Raw genomic sequence first — 18,142 nt, 5'->3', positions numbered from 1 at the left:
ACCAGTTGAGAAGTACTGTAAACTATTTCCCATATTGAGAGTACTAAACTCTCCAAATGCCTGGTAACATCCTTAATTCCTGTCGTAACTCACCCTCAACTCTTGACACCTATGATTGCCCTGCTATCTTTCACTCTTGAGGTACTCTAGAATATTTCTCCTCCACCCACACAAAACACTTATGTCCATACCTTTATTAATTCCTCAACCATCAACAGTATGCATGTCTGGCCACCATATGACCATAGCAACATTTCTGTCTAATTATAAACACCCATCCACCAACAAGGACACTTATCACCACCCATATTACAACATCTACACCTGATCCATATCTCTACAAACCATGCACCCCATGCCCTTAAAAAATAAAAAGATAGGCTGAAAGCCTAAAATTAAAGAGTAGAATATCAACATGTTTCTCACTGAAAATACTGTACTATAGAAAATAATTAAGGAGAATAGGTAATCATCAGAGGTTAATCAAATTGAGACTGCCTCGGCAGTCTCCGTGGAACAGTGGTAAAACACTCGCCCTGCGCTTCGTGAGAGAATTGGCCTGGGTTGGTATCCTGGCCAGGGAGGATTGACTAGGCGCCAATCCTTAACTATAAGCCTCTGTTCACCTAGCAGTAAATGGGTACCTGGTTGTTAAACAATTTGGTGGGTCATCCAGGGGAAAATTAAGATTAAAGGACCTGCCCAAAATACTATGCATGCTAGTGGCTTTACGAGAATGTAAGAACTCTTGTACATACAGTATAAATAATAATAATACAAAAATTGCAGTGCAAACCATGTGTAACAAGCTTGATGGCCCAACGTCAAAGTCACCATAATAGGACAGGAGAGAGGGCCGAGTAAATTGCATCTTCCTATACTGTTTCAGTAGTACAGTTGGGTTTGTTCTCAACTCAGTTGGGAATCCCTGATGGGGACAAATGGATTGGAATTATAATATTTCCTTTCACCTAATGTCTCTGCTTACCTAGCAGTAAATAGGTACCCAGGAGTTTATCAAGTATTATGGGGTTACAATCTGGGCAAGGTCAGTAGTTAGGCAATTAACACAGCCAACAGCAGGCCAATCCTAGAATACAGCGCCAATACTGTACAGGAAATTACATCTAATGAAGAATAAGATTAAGTACCGCACTTTATTTGAAACTAGTGAATGAGATAAAGTATGTATTGAATAATTTGCAGTGATTTAGAAATTAACACGTGTATTGTAATATATAATTTAATATTTATGAAGGAGTTATAATTTTAGCACAATGCTCTTTGGTAAATGGAATTTAATAATGTAGTTTGCAAAAATGAGTGGGGTAGGAATATTATTGCGAGGAAATTAACTTCTAAATACTAACATAGTGACATAAAAACTATGTACCCAGATGAACCTCTTGTAATGTTAGAGTAGACCTAGTAAAAAAATGTAATTAACTATATAAAAAGTTGAATGTCATATTTTGTAGCCACTGTCTATACAGTATAGTGTATAGAACTATACTGTATGATCAAACCCAACCTAATGCTCTGATGAATGAACGTTAGTGTTACATTATTAGTAAATATGAGGTCGTCGATGTGGTTGGATTTGTCTCATGGGTTTTTATCCAAAATCGAACAAGGATGGAGCGAGGCAGCTACGATACAGTCACCGAGCGGTGAGGGTATCACCTCATTATTGAGTGGGTTCGGTCCGTTCGGATGCGACCCGGCACACCGGACACGCATTGTTTATGTCGGTTGTCGGCTAGTGAAGGTGTTGTCCTCGCAGAGGTAAACACCGGGCTCACTGGTTGTCTTATTCCTGCTCGTAATTAAAGTTATCTTGGGATATACTGGCATGAAGTTCATGTAGGCTCATATATGTGTGTGTGTATCTGTTGGCAGTTGATAGCACTGTGGGGAAGAGATAATAATATATACATATATTCCCCAAACCATAATGGTGTCAGGCATGTTCTATAGCATTCCTTTAAGTAGATAATGCGATGTGTACCCTTTTTAGAATTATAATTTGTGAACAATAACAGTTAGTTAATGTAGTATATAATTTTTGCATTGTAAATAATTTACTGGGAAACGACCAGTCTGGGCGACGCCTCTGGGAACCACATGACTTGTGACCGTGTTGCCGTCTTCTCTGGCGTCTTGACTGGTGAAGTACGACCTTTGACTTGTAGTTGTTAAAACAATAACATATTTATTGCTATTATTGTTCCTTTAGTATGTGAAAAATCTAGTTACTGAACAGGGAGGTCTGTATTCTCGATTCTTTTACAGTATTTGCATGGCATGTTTGCATAAATTCAGTTGGATTTGAGGTATACAGTATAAAAATTATATATATGTATTTCTTTTATGATGATCATGGGCTGTAGTCCTTGGCTAACAGGTCTATTACAATGCATCCCTCTTAAGAATAGGTTGAAGTCTATATATCTATTATCTTTTGCCTCGACACTGCAAATTTCCCCAGGTTTCCCTATACAAACCTGTTACTCCTTCAAGCTCTTTAACCTCTCCCTCAACCCTTCTCTCATATACTGCCCTGCTCTCCCACTTACATGAAATAGGACTATGTTGGTCATCTGCCTCTTACCATCTTATCCCTTTTATTTTACCAAAGAACACCGTTTTTGTTACACTGCTCTCGGGCATCATGCTAACATGTCCATACAGTATCACCTAAGTGTATTGTGCTTCACCCAAACCACACTTTATTCCTTCTTTTTCTCTCTTATCACTCCTTTTGCTCATACTACATTCCTCATAGGCCTAGGCTAACCCTTTCTCAGTACAGCACTATTCCTATACCACATATATACTTACCTAACCTGGGACTACACCAGCTGATTTAAAAAATATATTTCCAGTGCTTGCACTATATCACTCTACCTCTCTATACTCAAGCTTAATTTCCTTAGCCTATATCGGTGTTGGAAGTATAGTTTCTATCCTTTCTTGGAATGAAATCACTGGTAGCCAGACATTGGCACTGAAAAAATTTACTGGATAGTGCCTGCATCAGTGAAAAATGAGACCATAAAAAAATGCAAGGAACTTTTGAAATATATGCCAGTAATATATTGAAACATTAAAAGTATCTAGTGGAAAACAGAACAAATAAGAGTATTATTTGGATTTCAATGAATATGCAAGGCTCTTAGAAAAATTAAATTATTGTTTGCATTGTCGAATTAAAGAGGTTATATATGACTGATTTACTTTTTTGTTTTCAGACATGTTCAGACCTTCACTTGTAATATGATACACGGGTAGATATCCAGAAAAATGCATTACAGGCAGTAAATTTCATGTCTGGATATTGGCTTGAACCATTTGATGAACCATTCAGGCTTGTTCGCATTATATATATATATATATATATATATATATATATATATATATATATATATATATATATATATATATATATATATAAAATATAAATATACAATCTGTACTGTACTTTGTTTAGTCTTTTTCCAATATGTTTACCCGCTTAAAGGGAACAGATGTATCCCAAGAGTAAAAACACCAAAACATTGCATGGATCCCATAGTACAGTTGACTTCATTCTCGACTCACAATCAGGGATCCAGGGTTCAAAACCTGGGGTGGAGGGAAGCCTTGAAATGGTTGGGCATGAGTCCTTTCACCTAATGCTTTGTTTACATAGCAGTAAATAGGTACCTGGGAATTAGGCAACTGTTGTGGGTTGCATCCTGGGAAAGGTCAGTACAGTTCAATCTTGGGGGACCTCGATACAAGCCTAATTATAATAGTTTGGCCCAATGGTAATTAAACAGTGGATGAGGGGGTTTCATATAGTATATGATTATGCTGGTAAGACTACTTTACAAATGGGTGATGTCTCGCCCTTTGAATATTATTTCTGTTTATCATAACTTGTAATAAAATTCCTTTCACTATATTCCAACAAAATCCATGACCTCCCCATTTCCTGTTTTTTAACACCATAATTTTACTTTTTTCAACATTGTTTTTCAACTTTCTTCTCTTGTACACACTATCAAATATTTGCAACCTTTAGCAAATCTTCCTCATGCAGAAAGAGTACCACATCATCCATCCCTCTCTCTCCAGATGGAATAATGTAACATAGTTAAAAAAAAATGTAATTACCCAAGTGTAGTTATGGGATGAGAGCCACGCTTGTGGTGCCCCTTCTTCCCAGCACTGTCATATATAATGCCTTGAAACTACTGACGGTTTTATCCTCCATCACCTCACCTAACTTGGTTACGTTGCGTGCAAGTAGGAATAATATTAACAGCTGAAATGGCTTTAAAAATCTATTGACAACTAAACCCTCATTTCAGACTTTATAGGTGTCACTGGTGTTTGGAATAGGAGTCGTTCCTTCTTAAGGAGGGGCAATGGGGGGGGGGGGGGGGGTTGACTCTCAGGCACCTTATAACCTTATGACACTCATAAGGTCATAACCTAATTACATTTCCCATACACTCAAATCACCATGCATAGTTCTGTGAAGCTTTTCCCAAGGGTCAGACCCCCAACCTTGGGCAGACAAATGGACAGTTATTCTCTCTTATAGATACTGTAGATAGTGAATACATTAGCCTTAGTCCAAACATCTGGTACTTGACTCTCATATCACATAATTCGACTTACACTTAACATTATGTTCACCATCTTCTCACATATAATAAAGTTTTAGCCTGTTGTTTAGTTAGTTTTTTTTACTTTAAGCAAACCCACCACAACCCTTGCACAGACGCCCTCCAAGCATTTTTTATCGAAGGTCAGCATCGTTCAAAATGAATTATTCAAACTGCAGTTGAACTCTGATTGGACCACGTTTTACCATGCGAGGCAACAACAGCACTTAACTGCCTCATGGGAAATCACCCCTTTCAAAATTACTTTCTTCCTCCATCCCACCCAAAAAGATTAATAAAGATAAACCCATGATTAGTAAGTACAATGCCGTAAACCAGACATATTGCAGCCGGCATCCTATCCTCGTCGAGCCCACTAAGGTTAGTGGCTTTCAGGTAAATCAGGTAAAACATAGAGCGTACCCTCTCCCAAACTACACACGGGGTGCCCTTTACTTCATCAGCGCTACCGGAAGTGCAGTTGTTGTGACAACAACAACAACTGCACTTCAACAACAATCCTCACGTGAGTGAGGGTTGTGAGCTAATAATTGGGCCTTTTTATTTATTTATAAAATGTAAGATGTAAGAACAAGAGTTTTTAATGTAAGAACAAGAATTCTTGCATTCTTGTAAAGCATCTAGCACACACAGCGTTTCGGGCAAGTCCTTAATCATAATTTTTAACCGGAATACGACCCACCAAATCGTTTAACAACCAGGTACCCATTCACTGCTGGGTGAACCGCAGTGAACAGAGGCTACAGTTAAGGATCGGCGCCCAGTCAATCCTCCCCGGCTAAGATACGAACCCAGGCCAAAGCGCTCGCGAAGCTCTGGGCGAGTGCTTTACCACAATCAGACGGGGACTGCATTCATTCTGGAATTGTTTGTCATACTCCTTACACCCAAACGAATATATGTATCTAAAGTTGACACAGTAATTATAAGGGACATTCCTAACATCACTGTGATTACATAGGGACGTAACGAAATTATTTGGAGATAATGCTATCACAAATGTACAAGAAATGTGTATTTAATTCAATTTTTTTATATTATTTTCTTCCACAAACGTGGCCACACATTTACAATGCTAACTAGCATATATATACATTTTCTTGTTTTCCATGGACAGGGGATAGGGATCTGTTAAACATATAATTCAGTGATTTATTGAACAACAATCAATAGCACTACAATCAACCACAGGTGATTGTAGTGCTTTTAAAATGCTAATCTAACTTACAAACAAATACACAGATTTGCGTCTGTCCTGCATAAGTTTATTCAAGGTGTTTTTTTTACAGAGCGTCATTAACGTGCTTTTACAAAGGTGAAATGCAATTCTGACCAACGTACATATACGTATACAAATACACACACATATGCTCGTATATGCAACAAGGTGAATATACATATACGTACACATATCCACATATATATACGTACTACCAGAAATATAAGCCAAATATCTCTAGTTTGCTTATTGTAGATATAATGCGTGCACGCATTATACGTAGCATAAGTTCATAAACAGGTGAACTTTCCTCCTCCGCCCACTGTAAAAGCACTACAACCACCTGTGGTTGATTGTTCCATAAATCCCTGGACTATATGTTTAACAGATCTCTCGCTCTGTCCATGGAGGACAGACGAAAATGTATATATGCTGATTAGCATTGTAAATGTGTGGCCACGTCTGTAGTAGAAAATAATAATAATAATAATAAAACTATGGGTGCATGATCAAAACGAATATGTAAATTGCTTAGCTTAAGAGACTATTGTAGTCCATTTCTTTAACCCATTATGCTGTATAATACTGCTGATACATTCAACTATAACAATTTTATCAAGACTAATTTACTGAGCTAAATCTTTGATTGGTCGTTATATCTTAAAACGTAAACTACAAAAAATAACGAGCCACAAATTATAATTCAAACTATAAACACAATGAGTCACAATAATGTGGTTGAAAATGAATACTCAACCAACAAATCTGAAAATAAAGCGAGTGACAACGTTTTGGTTCATTGTTGATCATTATTAATTTTTTTTTTACATGTATTGATAATGGTCCAGCTGGTCGGATCGAAATGTCATTACTGTACTTCATTTTGTTTTGTGAGTTGGGTATCTAGAATGATAAGTTGTAATTAAAACTGCACTATAATATGCCTCAAACCGAATATCAGCAATTCAGCCTTAGGTAAATTAAAATTTCTAATCAAATGTGTAAACGTGTTCATACATATACATTATTGACAAATATAAAAACATAAGTATAGGTGAGTTTCGATAAGCATGTAGGCTATATGTAAGTAATTCAAAGGAAACACTGGAACATGCACGAGGCAACAAATTGAGCCAATTTGTGAATCGTGTCCTAAACGTTTAGGTCCAACGAAACGAACGGTGCAGCACCCGTTGTGGTGAACGTGTGCAGGACGAGTTTATATACATTTTTTCCTCCTCTCATTTCTTCCTTTCATTTTCTTTCTACCACAGATGTAGCCATTCACGTATACAATGGTGACTAGCATATATGCATGTTTTGTCCTCCATGGACAAGGTTAGACATCTCCGGTTAAACCGGTGAGTGAATTATCCCAGGAATTAGACTCGTTCTGCACGACCTGCAGTTAGCAATTCAGGGTCTACACGTCCCGTACGCGTCCATCAGAGGGGTTACTTAAATGCGCGCGAGCACTCCCTACCTCAGTTGCCGGGCAAGCTCTTTCCTAGCTGTAACCTAATCCCTCATTCGTGAATTGAAATTAGTAGTCTTCGGTTGTGTCATCGGTTTAGATCTGTAAGTATCTTATAAATGTTGTAGCCAGCAATAATGTTTGTCTACACAAAATAGTGTGAATTTACAAAATTACGTTGTCCATGAGCTAAGTGTGTGTGTGATATTGTTTGTAAGATTATATGTGAGAGAATAAAGCAATGTATGTTGCCCCCTGACAGCACCTGGAAGCAGCATGATGGTGGGGAATATCATCATCGGCACTGTGTTGGGCTTGGCCGTGCTAGTAGAGTCTTATACGAGTGAAAACCTCTGCCCTGGAGGATTGGTCAAGTAAGTTAATCAATTGCCCTGTACCGCTTCCTTCTGGGCCTGCAGTGTTCCCCACCTCCAGTCCTGCATTGTTCCCCTCCTCAAGCCTTGCATTGTTCCCATCCTTCAGCCCTGCATTGTTCCGTTCTTTCAGCCCTGCAGCATTCCCCTCCTCCAGCCCTGCATTGTTCCCTTCCTCAAGCCTTGCATTGTTCCCCTCCAGCCCTGCATTGTTCCCCTCCAGCCCTGCATTGTTCCCCTCCAGCCAGCCCTGCATTGTTCCCTTCCAGCCAGCCCTGCATTGTTCCCCTCCAGCCAGCCCTGCATTGTTCCCCTCCAGCCAGCCCTGCATTGTTCCCCTCCAGCCAGCCCTGCACTGTTCCCCCTCCAGCCAGCCCTGCATTGTTCCACTCCAGCTAGCCCTGCATTGTTCCCCCACAGCCAGCTCTGTATTGTTCCCCTCCAGCCCTACATTGTTCCCCTCCTCCAGCCCTGCATTGTTCCCCTCCTCCAGCCCTGCATTGTTCCCCTCCTCCAGCCCTGCAATGTTCCCATCCTTTAGCCCTGCATTGTTCCACCTCCAGCCCTGCAGTGTTCCCCTCATCCAGCCCTGCATTGTTCCACCTCTAGCCCTGCATTGGTCCCTCCAGCCCTGCAATGTTCCCCTCCTCCAGCCCTGCATTGTTCCCCTCCTCCAGCCCTGCATTGTTCTACCTCCTCCAACCCTGCATTGTTCCACCTCCTCCAGCCCTGCATTGTTCCACCTCCAGCCCTGCATTGTTCCACCTCCTCCAGCCCTGCATTGTTCCACCTCCTCCAGCCCTACATTGTTCCACCTCCTCCAGCCCTGCAATGTTCCCCTCCTCCAGCCCTGCATTGTTCCACCTCGTCCAGCCCTGCAGTATTCCCAATCTCCAGACCTGCATGGCTCCCCTTCTCCAGCAGCATTCCCCTCCTTTTCCAGACCTTCACCCTTGTCCTACAGACCTGCATTGCACCCATCCTCCAGACCTGCCCCTTTTCATTCCAAACCTGTATCCTACTCCTGCCCCCTAGACTTGCACCTCCCCCCCCCCCCCTTCCCCCAAACATGCACTTTTCCCCCCTCAAGAGCTGCATGGTTTCCCTCCTCCAGACATGCACCATTCCTCTCCTCCAAACCTAAACCCTTCCTAGAAGAGCAGTCACAAATGCAACACTGTAGCAAATACAGTATACTGTACTCCCACTTAGCCAAACTGTGGAAAGCACTGATGCTCCTGTAATTTATTTCAGGTGCCCGGAATACATGACTTGTTGTCAGCTGGCTAACAAAGAGTATGGATGCTGTCCATTTTCCCAAGCTGTGTGTTGTCCAGACCATGTACATTGCTGCCCTCAGAGTATGTAATTTGTTTTTGTCAAATGTGTTAGCAATTGCTTTAAACTAGATTTACAAAATTATTAATTTTATTAGTCACATGTCCATATTCATAATACTGTATTTGTATGACCTAAATATTTGTCATTGCCTTGAGCAGTTTAATACCACAATGCAAGACATTGTATCTTGCTATTTTGTTAGGATAATTAATAAAGGGCATACTCAACTAGGAAAAAAAGGGAGTCATCGGGCAACCTGTCCTCCTTATAAAATGTCGTATTTTGACGTATACTTTTTTTTTTTTTTTTTTTTTTTTTTGAGATATATACAAGAGTTGTTACATTCTTGTACAGCCACTAGTACGCGTAGCGTTTCGGGCAGGTCCCTGGAATACGATCCCCGCCGCGAAGAATCGTTTTTTCATCCAAGTACACATTTTACTGTTGCGTTAAACAGAGGCTACAGTTAAGGAATTGCGCCCAGTAAATCCTCCCCGGCCAGGATACGAACCCATGACATAGCGCTCGCGGAACGCCAGGCGAGTGTCTTACCACTACACCACGGAGACTGCAAATATACTTGACATGAGGTCAAAAATTATCACACTAGAATATGGTAGCAGCTTGCAAAATTGAAATACTGTTCTATTATCTGTTTTGGGTCCATTGATAGGTTAGTATAAGGGCACTTTAGTTCGACAGTTTTTTACCGTTGGGAAGCCTTAGGAGGATGGACTGCAGCGGGTGTTGGTTGATCATAAAACTTGTATGGATAGGTTCTGTGACCAACCAACACTTATAAACAATTGCTGGTGTAGCAGTCATGGTACCAGTGCTCTTGGTGGAGAGACAGGCTCCTGGTGGCCTGGGTTTGAATTCTCTAATGGGGTCATAGAGTTAGTGATATATGTGCTTGGGGACCCTTCAAGCTTTGCTCACAAATGTACGCAGTGCGACCATAGCTTGTTTAGAGATTTGATGAAATAATGGGGCCCAGATTGCATTGTTGGGCATGTTTACTTTCACCTGATACCTCTATTCACTCAACAGTAACTAGGTATCTCGGAGTTAGGCATCTGTTGTGGGTTGCATCCTGGGGAAGATCGGTATGTAGTTTCACTTAGGGAGGTCTATAGGCCTATGTAGGCTTCCTGTCCCCTGACAATTGAAGTTATAATTATGCCTTAAATTAATTATTTTATAGTAAAAAAAAAAAAGTGTAATAGTGCTGTCTTTAAAGGCTTTGAAAGTGACCGAAGTATGTGGAAATGTTTCTTGTTGGCTACTAAACTGAAATTACACATATAGTTCTGTACAACATTTATACAAGCTGAGTATGGTATACACAGCTGCTGAGTAAATCTATCCTCAAACTTTAATGCACCCCAACATTGATAATCTACTGCAGTGTAAAAATGAGGAGGCTTCATGTTGTTTAAAATTCGTGCAATGTTAACACTTCCATGGGCTAATTTGCCACGATTGGTTAGGGGGTGGGTTGCTTAGGTTTATACTCTTCTGGATAGATGAAAACTTTCAAATTTTGCATTAAATTGTGAGAACTGGCTGGCTGTTCATCAGGAATCATTCAACCATTTATATTTACTGGTCTGTTTGCTTACATTGCATTATATTTGCCCTTTTTTATCACAACCCTCGTTCTTTGGAATTAGGTGTTCGGTAGGAAGATGTATTACTTGAATTTCAGATATTTTAGTTTTGGTTCAAAGTACCCGGTATATGCCAGACTGTAAGCAGCTGCATCCAACAGCCTTGTTGACCAGACTACCAACCAGGAAGCCTGGGCAGAGACTAGGCCACAGGGATGTTGATACTTGAAATCACCCCATGGTCGAGGTAAAAGTAAAGGTAGCTCTTAATTGGGTTATGAAGTTTTATAGCACTTTTTACATATGGTATTTTGAGAAGTATAATGTTAAAGCCTTGAAGCCTACAATACTTAAGTTATATATGATCTTTAATTATGATCTGTTTTATTCTGTTCTCCAGAAGAATCAATTGGCAGAAAGCCTTTGTCCCTAATCATTTTGTATCCAAGAGACAACTGTATTTTAAATTAAGTATTGATATAAACATCCTTTGCTCCATGCCATTGGTTTATAAAGTCTGCATGGACAAGGGTGCAGATGAGCACTTTTTATGTATTTTCTATTATCACATGTTAATATTTGTTGATAAACTCCACTTGTTCCAGATATGCAGTGTGACGTTGCCCATCAAACGTGTGTAAAGGATGGATTTCCATTTAAATTCTTCTGGCAAGTTCCTGTGCAGCCAGAACTCCTTGAGGAAGTCAATACTCCAAGTAACACTTTGGGTCACCAGACAGAGATCAGTGAACCAGAGCAACTGGAAGGTAATATGGGTTCTTAGACTGGCTGAAGCTTGTAAGAACCATTTCTATGCTATTAATTTATTTAAAAGATAATATTTACTGTACATACAGTTTTAAACAAGGATATTCATAAGTATTCCTATACAGTATAATACAGATTAGATAAGAGCCAATATTACTTGTGTGATCATCCAAAAGAATAATGTTAATACACTGAGAGAAATAATATGTAGTAATGTCTAATCAGATAATAGCAGAAGCCACATTCATGGCCTCGATTGTAGTAATATCTAATCAGATAATAAAATCTTACCGATTACTAATCTAATCGGTAAGATTTAATAGGATGAAAAGTCAAAATGTTAGTGATATTATTTATCATCTCCATTCATATACTGCGTTATATGCTGATATTGCTCGTCATTCTTTCATTCTTGGATTAATTGAGCCATAATTGATAGTATGTACATACTATAATCAAAGTTTCAGTAATACTAAACTACATGTTGAGTCAGGTGTATAGTTATACTGATTTTTCTTAGAGTTACAGTACTTCCACTTTCTAATGCTAAAGTATCTCTTGTATTATATTTTTAGAAACCTTGAAGGAAACAAAATGTCCTGATGAACATAACTGTCCAGGAGATTTTACTTGCTGCAAGATGTACAATGGAAAGTATGGTTGTTGTCCATTTGATGGTGCTACATGCTGTCCAGACACATTCCACTGCTGCCCAAAAAACTTTAACTGTAACCCAAAAACTGGAGGTTGTTATGTAAGTATTGATCCATTATTTTTCTGGATTCATTTATACAAAAAAAACATTTAGACCTTCTAAGTGGTTTTATGCGGTTAATTCTCGTTCTTGCGCAATATTATGAGTTATCGGCAGAGCAAGTATGTGTTCAAACGTGAACTGCGGAATGGTGAGTATGCAAAACATGAATGGTTACTTTTTTCTTCACCATACCAAAGTCATTTATTCTGCTTTGTATGTTGCCTATTGTCCAAGAAAGAATCTCCCTTTGCTACATGGGGTTCAATGACTGGATGCACAGCAATGCTATTGTAGAACATGAAAACGGAGAACATCAAAAGTGCATGACAGCATATTTGATAAAGCATAAAGAAACTGGAAATGTACATTCTTTATTACTTTAACAACATTGCTCAGAGTGGGAATATTAGCATAAAGTGTTGACACATTTGGTTTCTGTAATTTACTTTATTTGCTTCTAGAGGTTTGCCATTTCATGGAGAAAATCAGATTATTGGGTCAGCAAAAAATGGCAACTATTTAGGTATATTAGAGTTGCTGAGTGAATTTGACTCTTTCTTGGAAGAACATCTCAATGTATGGAAATCCTGGACAAGGGAATCCGTCATATTTATCTGCAAATATTTGTGAGGAATTTATTGAATTAATGGGACAACAGTTTTATTTTGTACTATTCTTGAAGAAGTAAAAGTCAAAATTCAGTGAGTGTAGATTTCACTCCAGACATCTCATACACATATCAACTGACATTTACTGTTTGATACATTAAAGGCTATGAGCCTGTGGAATGTTTCTTGATAGATGAAACATAGCTTCATAGCACAATGGGGCAGCATCGTTTGAACTGGCATTCACTCATGTGCATGGAAATGGTCATTCTGAAGACCATTGACTTCAAGCCAATAATAAAGCAATTCTTTAAAAGGAAATGCCGCAAATGCTTGTTATAATAAGAAGTTCATAATAATTTCATATAGTACCGTCTAGTCTGTGTAGCTTACTGAGTATTATTGTGTTTTCAAGTCTTGTGTATTGTTCAAATGTTTGTCATGTTGATTAGTTGCTGCTCTATAGCATGTTTTTAATGTTTTAACACCAATTTTATTGAAGTGCCAAAAAAATAAATATATGTTTAATATTATCGACCATTTACTTTTTATTCCTGTAAGTGGTTGTTGTAGGGGCCCCAGCACACTGGTTTGCCTAGGGGCCCATAATGCTATTAAGACGGCCTCGCAGAGTTGTGTTAAATGCTATAATGTTTGCTTTTGTTGGAAGTAGTGTATGTGTAGGTCAAAAAATTATTTGTGTAATGTATGACATGTTTGATATTAACATAGGTGTATGTCAGGGTTGTGTAATGTAACCTTCATTCAATGTATATGTGAATGGTGTCATGATTGGGAGGTCAAGGTAAGAATATAAAAGAAGGGTATTCAGTACTGTACAGTTGGTGTATATGCCTTATATGAGTATTTGATATATTGTACAGTACAAATATTTCATATAAAGTAAGTCTTTTTAGAGAATTATTGAAATTATGTAGACTGGCTCTATTAAATATGAAGCGAGTGCCTTACGTATGATTTTTATTTTCAGAATAAGGTGATGAACTTTTCCATGAATGCGTATCGTCTGAAGCCAAAGTCTTCAAAAATGACTAGCAGGAAAGTTAAAACAAATCAAGTTCAAAATGATTTAACAGGTAATTATAGCTTTCTGGCATTTAAATCTGTTACCAACTATCAAGAATATGGCTTTGTTACTGAGTTTTCTAACTTTGCTGTCCCAGAGCATGTTTTGACCACATAATTATTTGGTATTCATTGTAGGAATACCTATAGTTTTCACATTAATATTTTTGTTTTCTCTGTTTATCTGGAGAATGTTTTTGCATATCAGCCTGAAATTTTTTTACATTTAATTATGTTGATAATAAAAAAGGTTCTCTTGTAAATGGACCATTTAGTTGTTAGTGGTAAATTTTTTTACTAATAAAAATCTTTGGTTAATTTAGTTAACTATGAAAATTCCTACAAACATTTCCTGATTCTCTCAGGTTTAGTCAATTTCAGTTGCTATTGTAAAAAGATTTGTAGTATTTTCTTAATACTAATGTAATAGCAGTGTTGTGGCTAGAGTTAGCGATGTGCATAGTATAGTGTAAGGATTTTTTTTTCTATACAAGAGAGCTTAAAGGTAATAGGTTCAGATGTGGAGAGTATCTACCTTCAATCATGCCAAATGTGCTAATTATGTATTCCTGATAGGAATTATCGAGCACATCTGTGCCAGATAAGTATGACGGGCTTACAATAACCCATGTTGTTTGGAACTTTTTGTTCCAAATAGCTGAATCTAAAACAACAACATGGTAGGAATATCATAAGGATTATGTAAGATTATTTTGTTTGTCCAAGTTTTGATGTGACTATATGGTATCCACAGAACACGATCACTTGTTAACTTAGCTTGAAACATTCAACCCTTAGTGAAAGGTCATTATACTAATTGAGCCATATAACTTTCCGAGTGCAGGGGAGAGTTTAAAATAATTTTAACATGCAACTAGTGGGAAAAGACATTGAGCAATGTCTCTAAAATAAAGTAACATCACTATTTCTACACAATTATCCATTGAACTGGGACTACCGTTGGAAGAAAACCCATTTCTCAGGAAAGCTGGATGCTACAGAATCAAACCTAATATAATAATGTAACTGTTGTCCTGTTGATTTCACTCAAATATTTATATTTGCACGGTTACCACAAGAAGGTGGGCTTACACTTTACTACCGTATGCCGCTTTATCAAAATTGGCTTATTATTTCAGGTAGTTTTGTTTAGTACTTTATTGGTTACTTGACTGCTACTGTCAAAGCCTTATTTATTCGAAACATGTGAAGAACATCAGTGCTCATTTTATACAAGAAATATATCTACAGGTTTCCGCTTATATTCCTTTTCCGAAAATTAATCTTTTTCTAGATTTTATTGTCTCAATTTTGTTGTGTAAACTTTCGTATGACAAGTTGAAAAGGTGCATTCAGGTTCACGCTTGATGGACTTTTAAAGTGTATACATTGCCTATAGCAAATCATTTAGAGAAGCAAAAAATAATGCAAATTTGATCTCTAAATGTAATGTAAATTTATTGTTGAAGAGAGCATAAAGTGCTGACAACAGAGTAGAGAAACACCAAGTTGAGAAATTATTATGACAAAACTTTATCGACAATAAAGTTACTACTAATTTAATATTTCTTTGATAATCGCATGCTTTCCATATACTGTATATGTTTGTATAATAAATGTTTTGTTGTGTCATTAGTTCCTGGAGGAAAGTGCCCTGATGGTCACCCTTGCCCAAGCATAATGAGTTGTTGCAAGATGCTTGGCAAAAGTTTTGGATGCTGCCCGTATGCTGATGCTGTCTGTTGCACAGATTTAATGCATTGCTGTCCCCATGGAACCACCTGCAATACCACCATTGGAACCTGTGATGTGGTGAGCTTTCAAGAATTGTTATGAAAATAAGCACAAATATAAATACTGTATACTGAATGGTCATTTGGGCAGCCTATCTCAGTTATGCTATTACAAGCACAATAACCACTTTAAACTCTCATGTAATGTTTGCCTTCAGTAATGTATGTACTTGCCACAACAATCCTAGCAGTTATGCTGTCTGTTCTCCTATCTCACTGGATGTTTCACCACAGCTGCAATACTTGAATAGTTCAGTATAAGATCAGAGTTAACTGTGTTAGGCCTACTGAAATTTTGTTCATCCATTTGTGATTATGTAACTCCACTTGAATGTACAGTATTTTGATACGTCACCTGGCTATTCAACTACTGTCTTTGGAATTGTTTGGTACCCTATGATTATAATTGTACTCGCAAACTACTGAAATTACTGTATCAACAATAATTTCAAATTAATAACATAAAATCTTTGGCTAATAATCAATAGTATGAATACATATTATTGTGATCAGTGGCTAGGCTGTTCCCATTTAAACTACAGATCTTTGAAGAGAGGAGGTTGACAAAGGTAAGTTTTCTGATTTACTGAGTAAAGGTAAACATGGTAACACTTAAATCTCTGAGCTTCATCAAAGGTAGTGTACCTCAAATGAACTTTGTATAAACTTTGTACAGTATTTACCCAGATTAAAACAGTATTATGAAAGATTTGGTCCACTATTCATTGTATTAGCAAAACAACACTAAAGAAAATATTAACCTTTTTAAAACAATTCTGTGTTGACCATATGGGTTTTGGCTAGAGAGCATTTGAGGGATTGACTCGGAAAGAAATGTGTCATTACAATTTGTATTATTCTTTCTTATCTGTCCCAAATAATAGCTAACTTGTGTTGGCGTGCTGAAAGCAGTCCTCATTCTTTTCATATTTGTTGCTTCTTAGAACAAGCAAGTGGTAATCACATCTTGCTTTCATTAAAACCATATTCAATGTTTTGACATGTTTCAAATGGTTCTTACAATAATTTTCAGATAGCCAATAAAAATTTGCAATGTTTGGGAAGATCCTACTTGGTGCCACCCCTTTTGAAATAGTTTCCAGAGGAAAGAGAAACATTCCCACACGTACTTAAAAGTAATAAATTATATGTGAATTACAAAAGATTTTTCTTCCTCAGCAAAAAAATCTGAAATGGTCTGTTCCTGCCCAATCCCTCCAGGCTCATATGCTGTCTGAGGTGCCAGAATTTAAGATAAGTTCAGAAACTAAATTGGATAGTGAAGTGGGAATAGTATGTCCAAATAGACAATACCATTGTAATGATGGAGAAACATGCTGTCCAGTTGGAGGTGGAGCCTATGGATGTTGCCCCATGCCTCTTGTAAGTCACAAAGTAATTTGTTTTTATTAACATAGAGATCTATTTCTTATGCATTTTGTTCTCAAATTCCATGTTTTATACATTTTCCTGTTTGTTGCATTATTATGACCTACCCTATATTTTTTAGAATAATTAATTGCAAATGCAAAATTTCCCATTCAACAAGGCCTAACATTGGAGAAGGATATATTTTTTGTTACACCTTATTTTGTGTTCAGAAGTTTGTTTCAGTGTGTAGGGTGCCATCATCTAGTGGTAGCACTGATGGATGGTTCAGTTGACCAACTAGTGATTTCAGTGCTCCAGTGATGGCCATATGTGATAACAAGGAAGGGTTTTACCGAGATTTAAGAGTTATGTTAATTCAGCTTTCAGAGATCTCACAGTTGGATTGAGAATTTAAAGGTTCCCCCTGTGGTTCCAGCACTACTGTCACCCTTCTTGTTTGTTCATAATCCTGTTCTACAATGCAGCAGATCATCTTTCTGAGCAGCTCTACCAAGTGAGCTCTTCAGAAAGGTGCTTCTCACATATACTCAGAACCTTTGTTGCATTTTACCTGAGGCCACTAACCCTAGTGGCCTCGATGAGGACAGGAAGCCGGTGGCTTGTTGAAGGTCCTCCTATTTGCCTTGATGATCTTCTCTAGGTATATTTTAAAACTCAACACAGTTTTGGCAATTATGGCTTTGGCGGGTAGGCGGTTTCATGGGTTGATAACCCTGTGGGTGAAAAAGCATTTTCTGTTCTCATTGTGGCTTTTTAAACTTGAAATCACTGCTCCTTTTTTGTGTTACCTCTGACCTGAAGAAAATATCCAGATCAACATCCTCTAACTTGTTCAGTATTTTAAAAGTTTCAATGAGATCCATCCTGTCATGCCTACCTTAATGCTATTAAACGTAATACTATTAAATGTAATGCTCTAAATTTGATAGTCGTGGTATGGGTTGTCGTGCCCCTCTTGCATGGTTTTGCATTTGTCGTTATTAAAAAGCACTTGCCAGTCTTCTGACCATTTGTGAAGTTCATGTAGATCTCTTTGTAAGGTTT

At 37.9% G+C, this 18,142-nt stretch overlaps 1 protein-coding gene across 3 annotated transcripts in view; it reads left to right on the top strand.

Moving 5' to 3' along the window:
- Nucleotides 1-1,743: 1,743 nt before the first annotated feature.
- The window catches only part of LOC123768676 (progranulin), a 22,069-nt gene continuing 5,670 nt past the window's right edge, over nucleotides 1,744-18,142 (top strand). The window contains exons 1-8 of one of the 3 annotated variants that reach the window (XM_045759354.2): nucleotides 1,744-1,785; nucleotides 7,632-7,743; nucleotides 8,998-9,104; nucleotides 11,300-11,461; nucleotides 12,038-12,216; nucleotides 13,819-13,924; nucleotides 15,550-15,725; nucleotides 16,886-17,089. In XM_045759354.2, coding sequence (XP_045615310.1) covers nucleotides 7,646-7,743; nucleotides 8,998-9,104; nucleotides 11,300-11,461; nucleotides 12,038-12,216; nucleotides 13,819-13,924; nucleotides 15,550-15,725; nucleotides 16,886-17,089 — 1,032 coding nt within the window. In that variant the 5' untranslated portion in view covers nucleotides 1,744-1,785; nucleotides 7,632-7,645. Of the gene's footprint in view, nucleotides 1,786-2,100; nucleotides 2,173-7,313; nucleotides 7,474-7,631; nucleotides 7,744-8,997; nucleotides 9,105-11,299; nucleotides 11,462-12,037; nucleotides 12,217-13,818; nucleotides 13,925-15,549; nucleotides 15,726-16,885; nucleotides 17,090-18,142 lie in introns of those variants that run through there. The other 2 variants (XM_045759353.2, XM_045759352.2) reach the window with 2 other exon arrangements.

Source organism: Procambarus clarkii, chromosome 83 (genome assembly GCF_040958095.1).
Source record: "Procambarus clarkii isolate CNS0578487 chromosome 83, FALCON_Pclarkii_2.0, whole genome shotgun sequence".
Classification (NCBI taxonomy): Eukaryota; Metazoa; Arthropoda; class Malacostraca; order Decapoda; family Cambaridae; genus Procambarus; species Procambarus clarkii.
The sequence above is the reverse complement of the archived record's forward strand: the minus strand, read 5'-3'. Positions and strand labels throughout refer to the sequence as shown.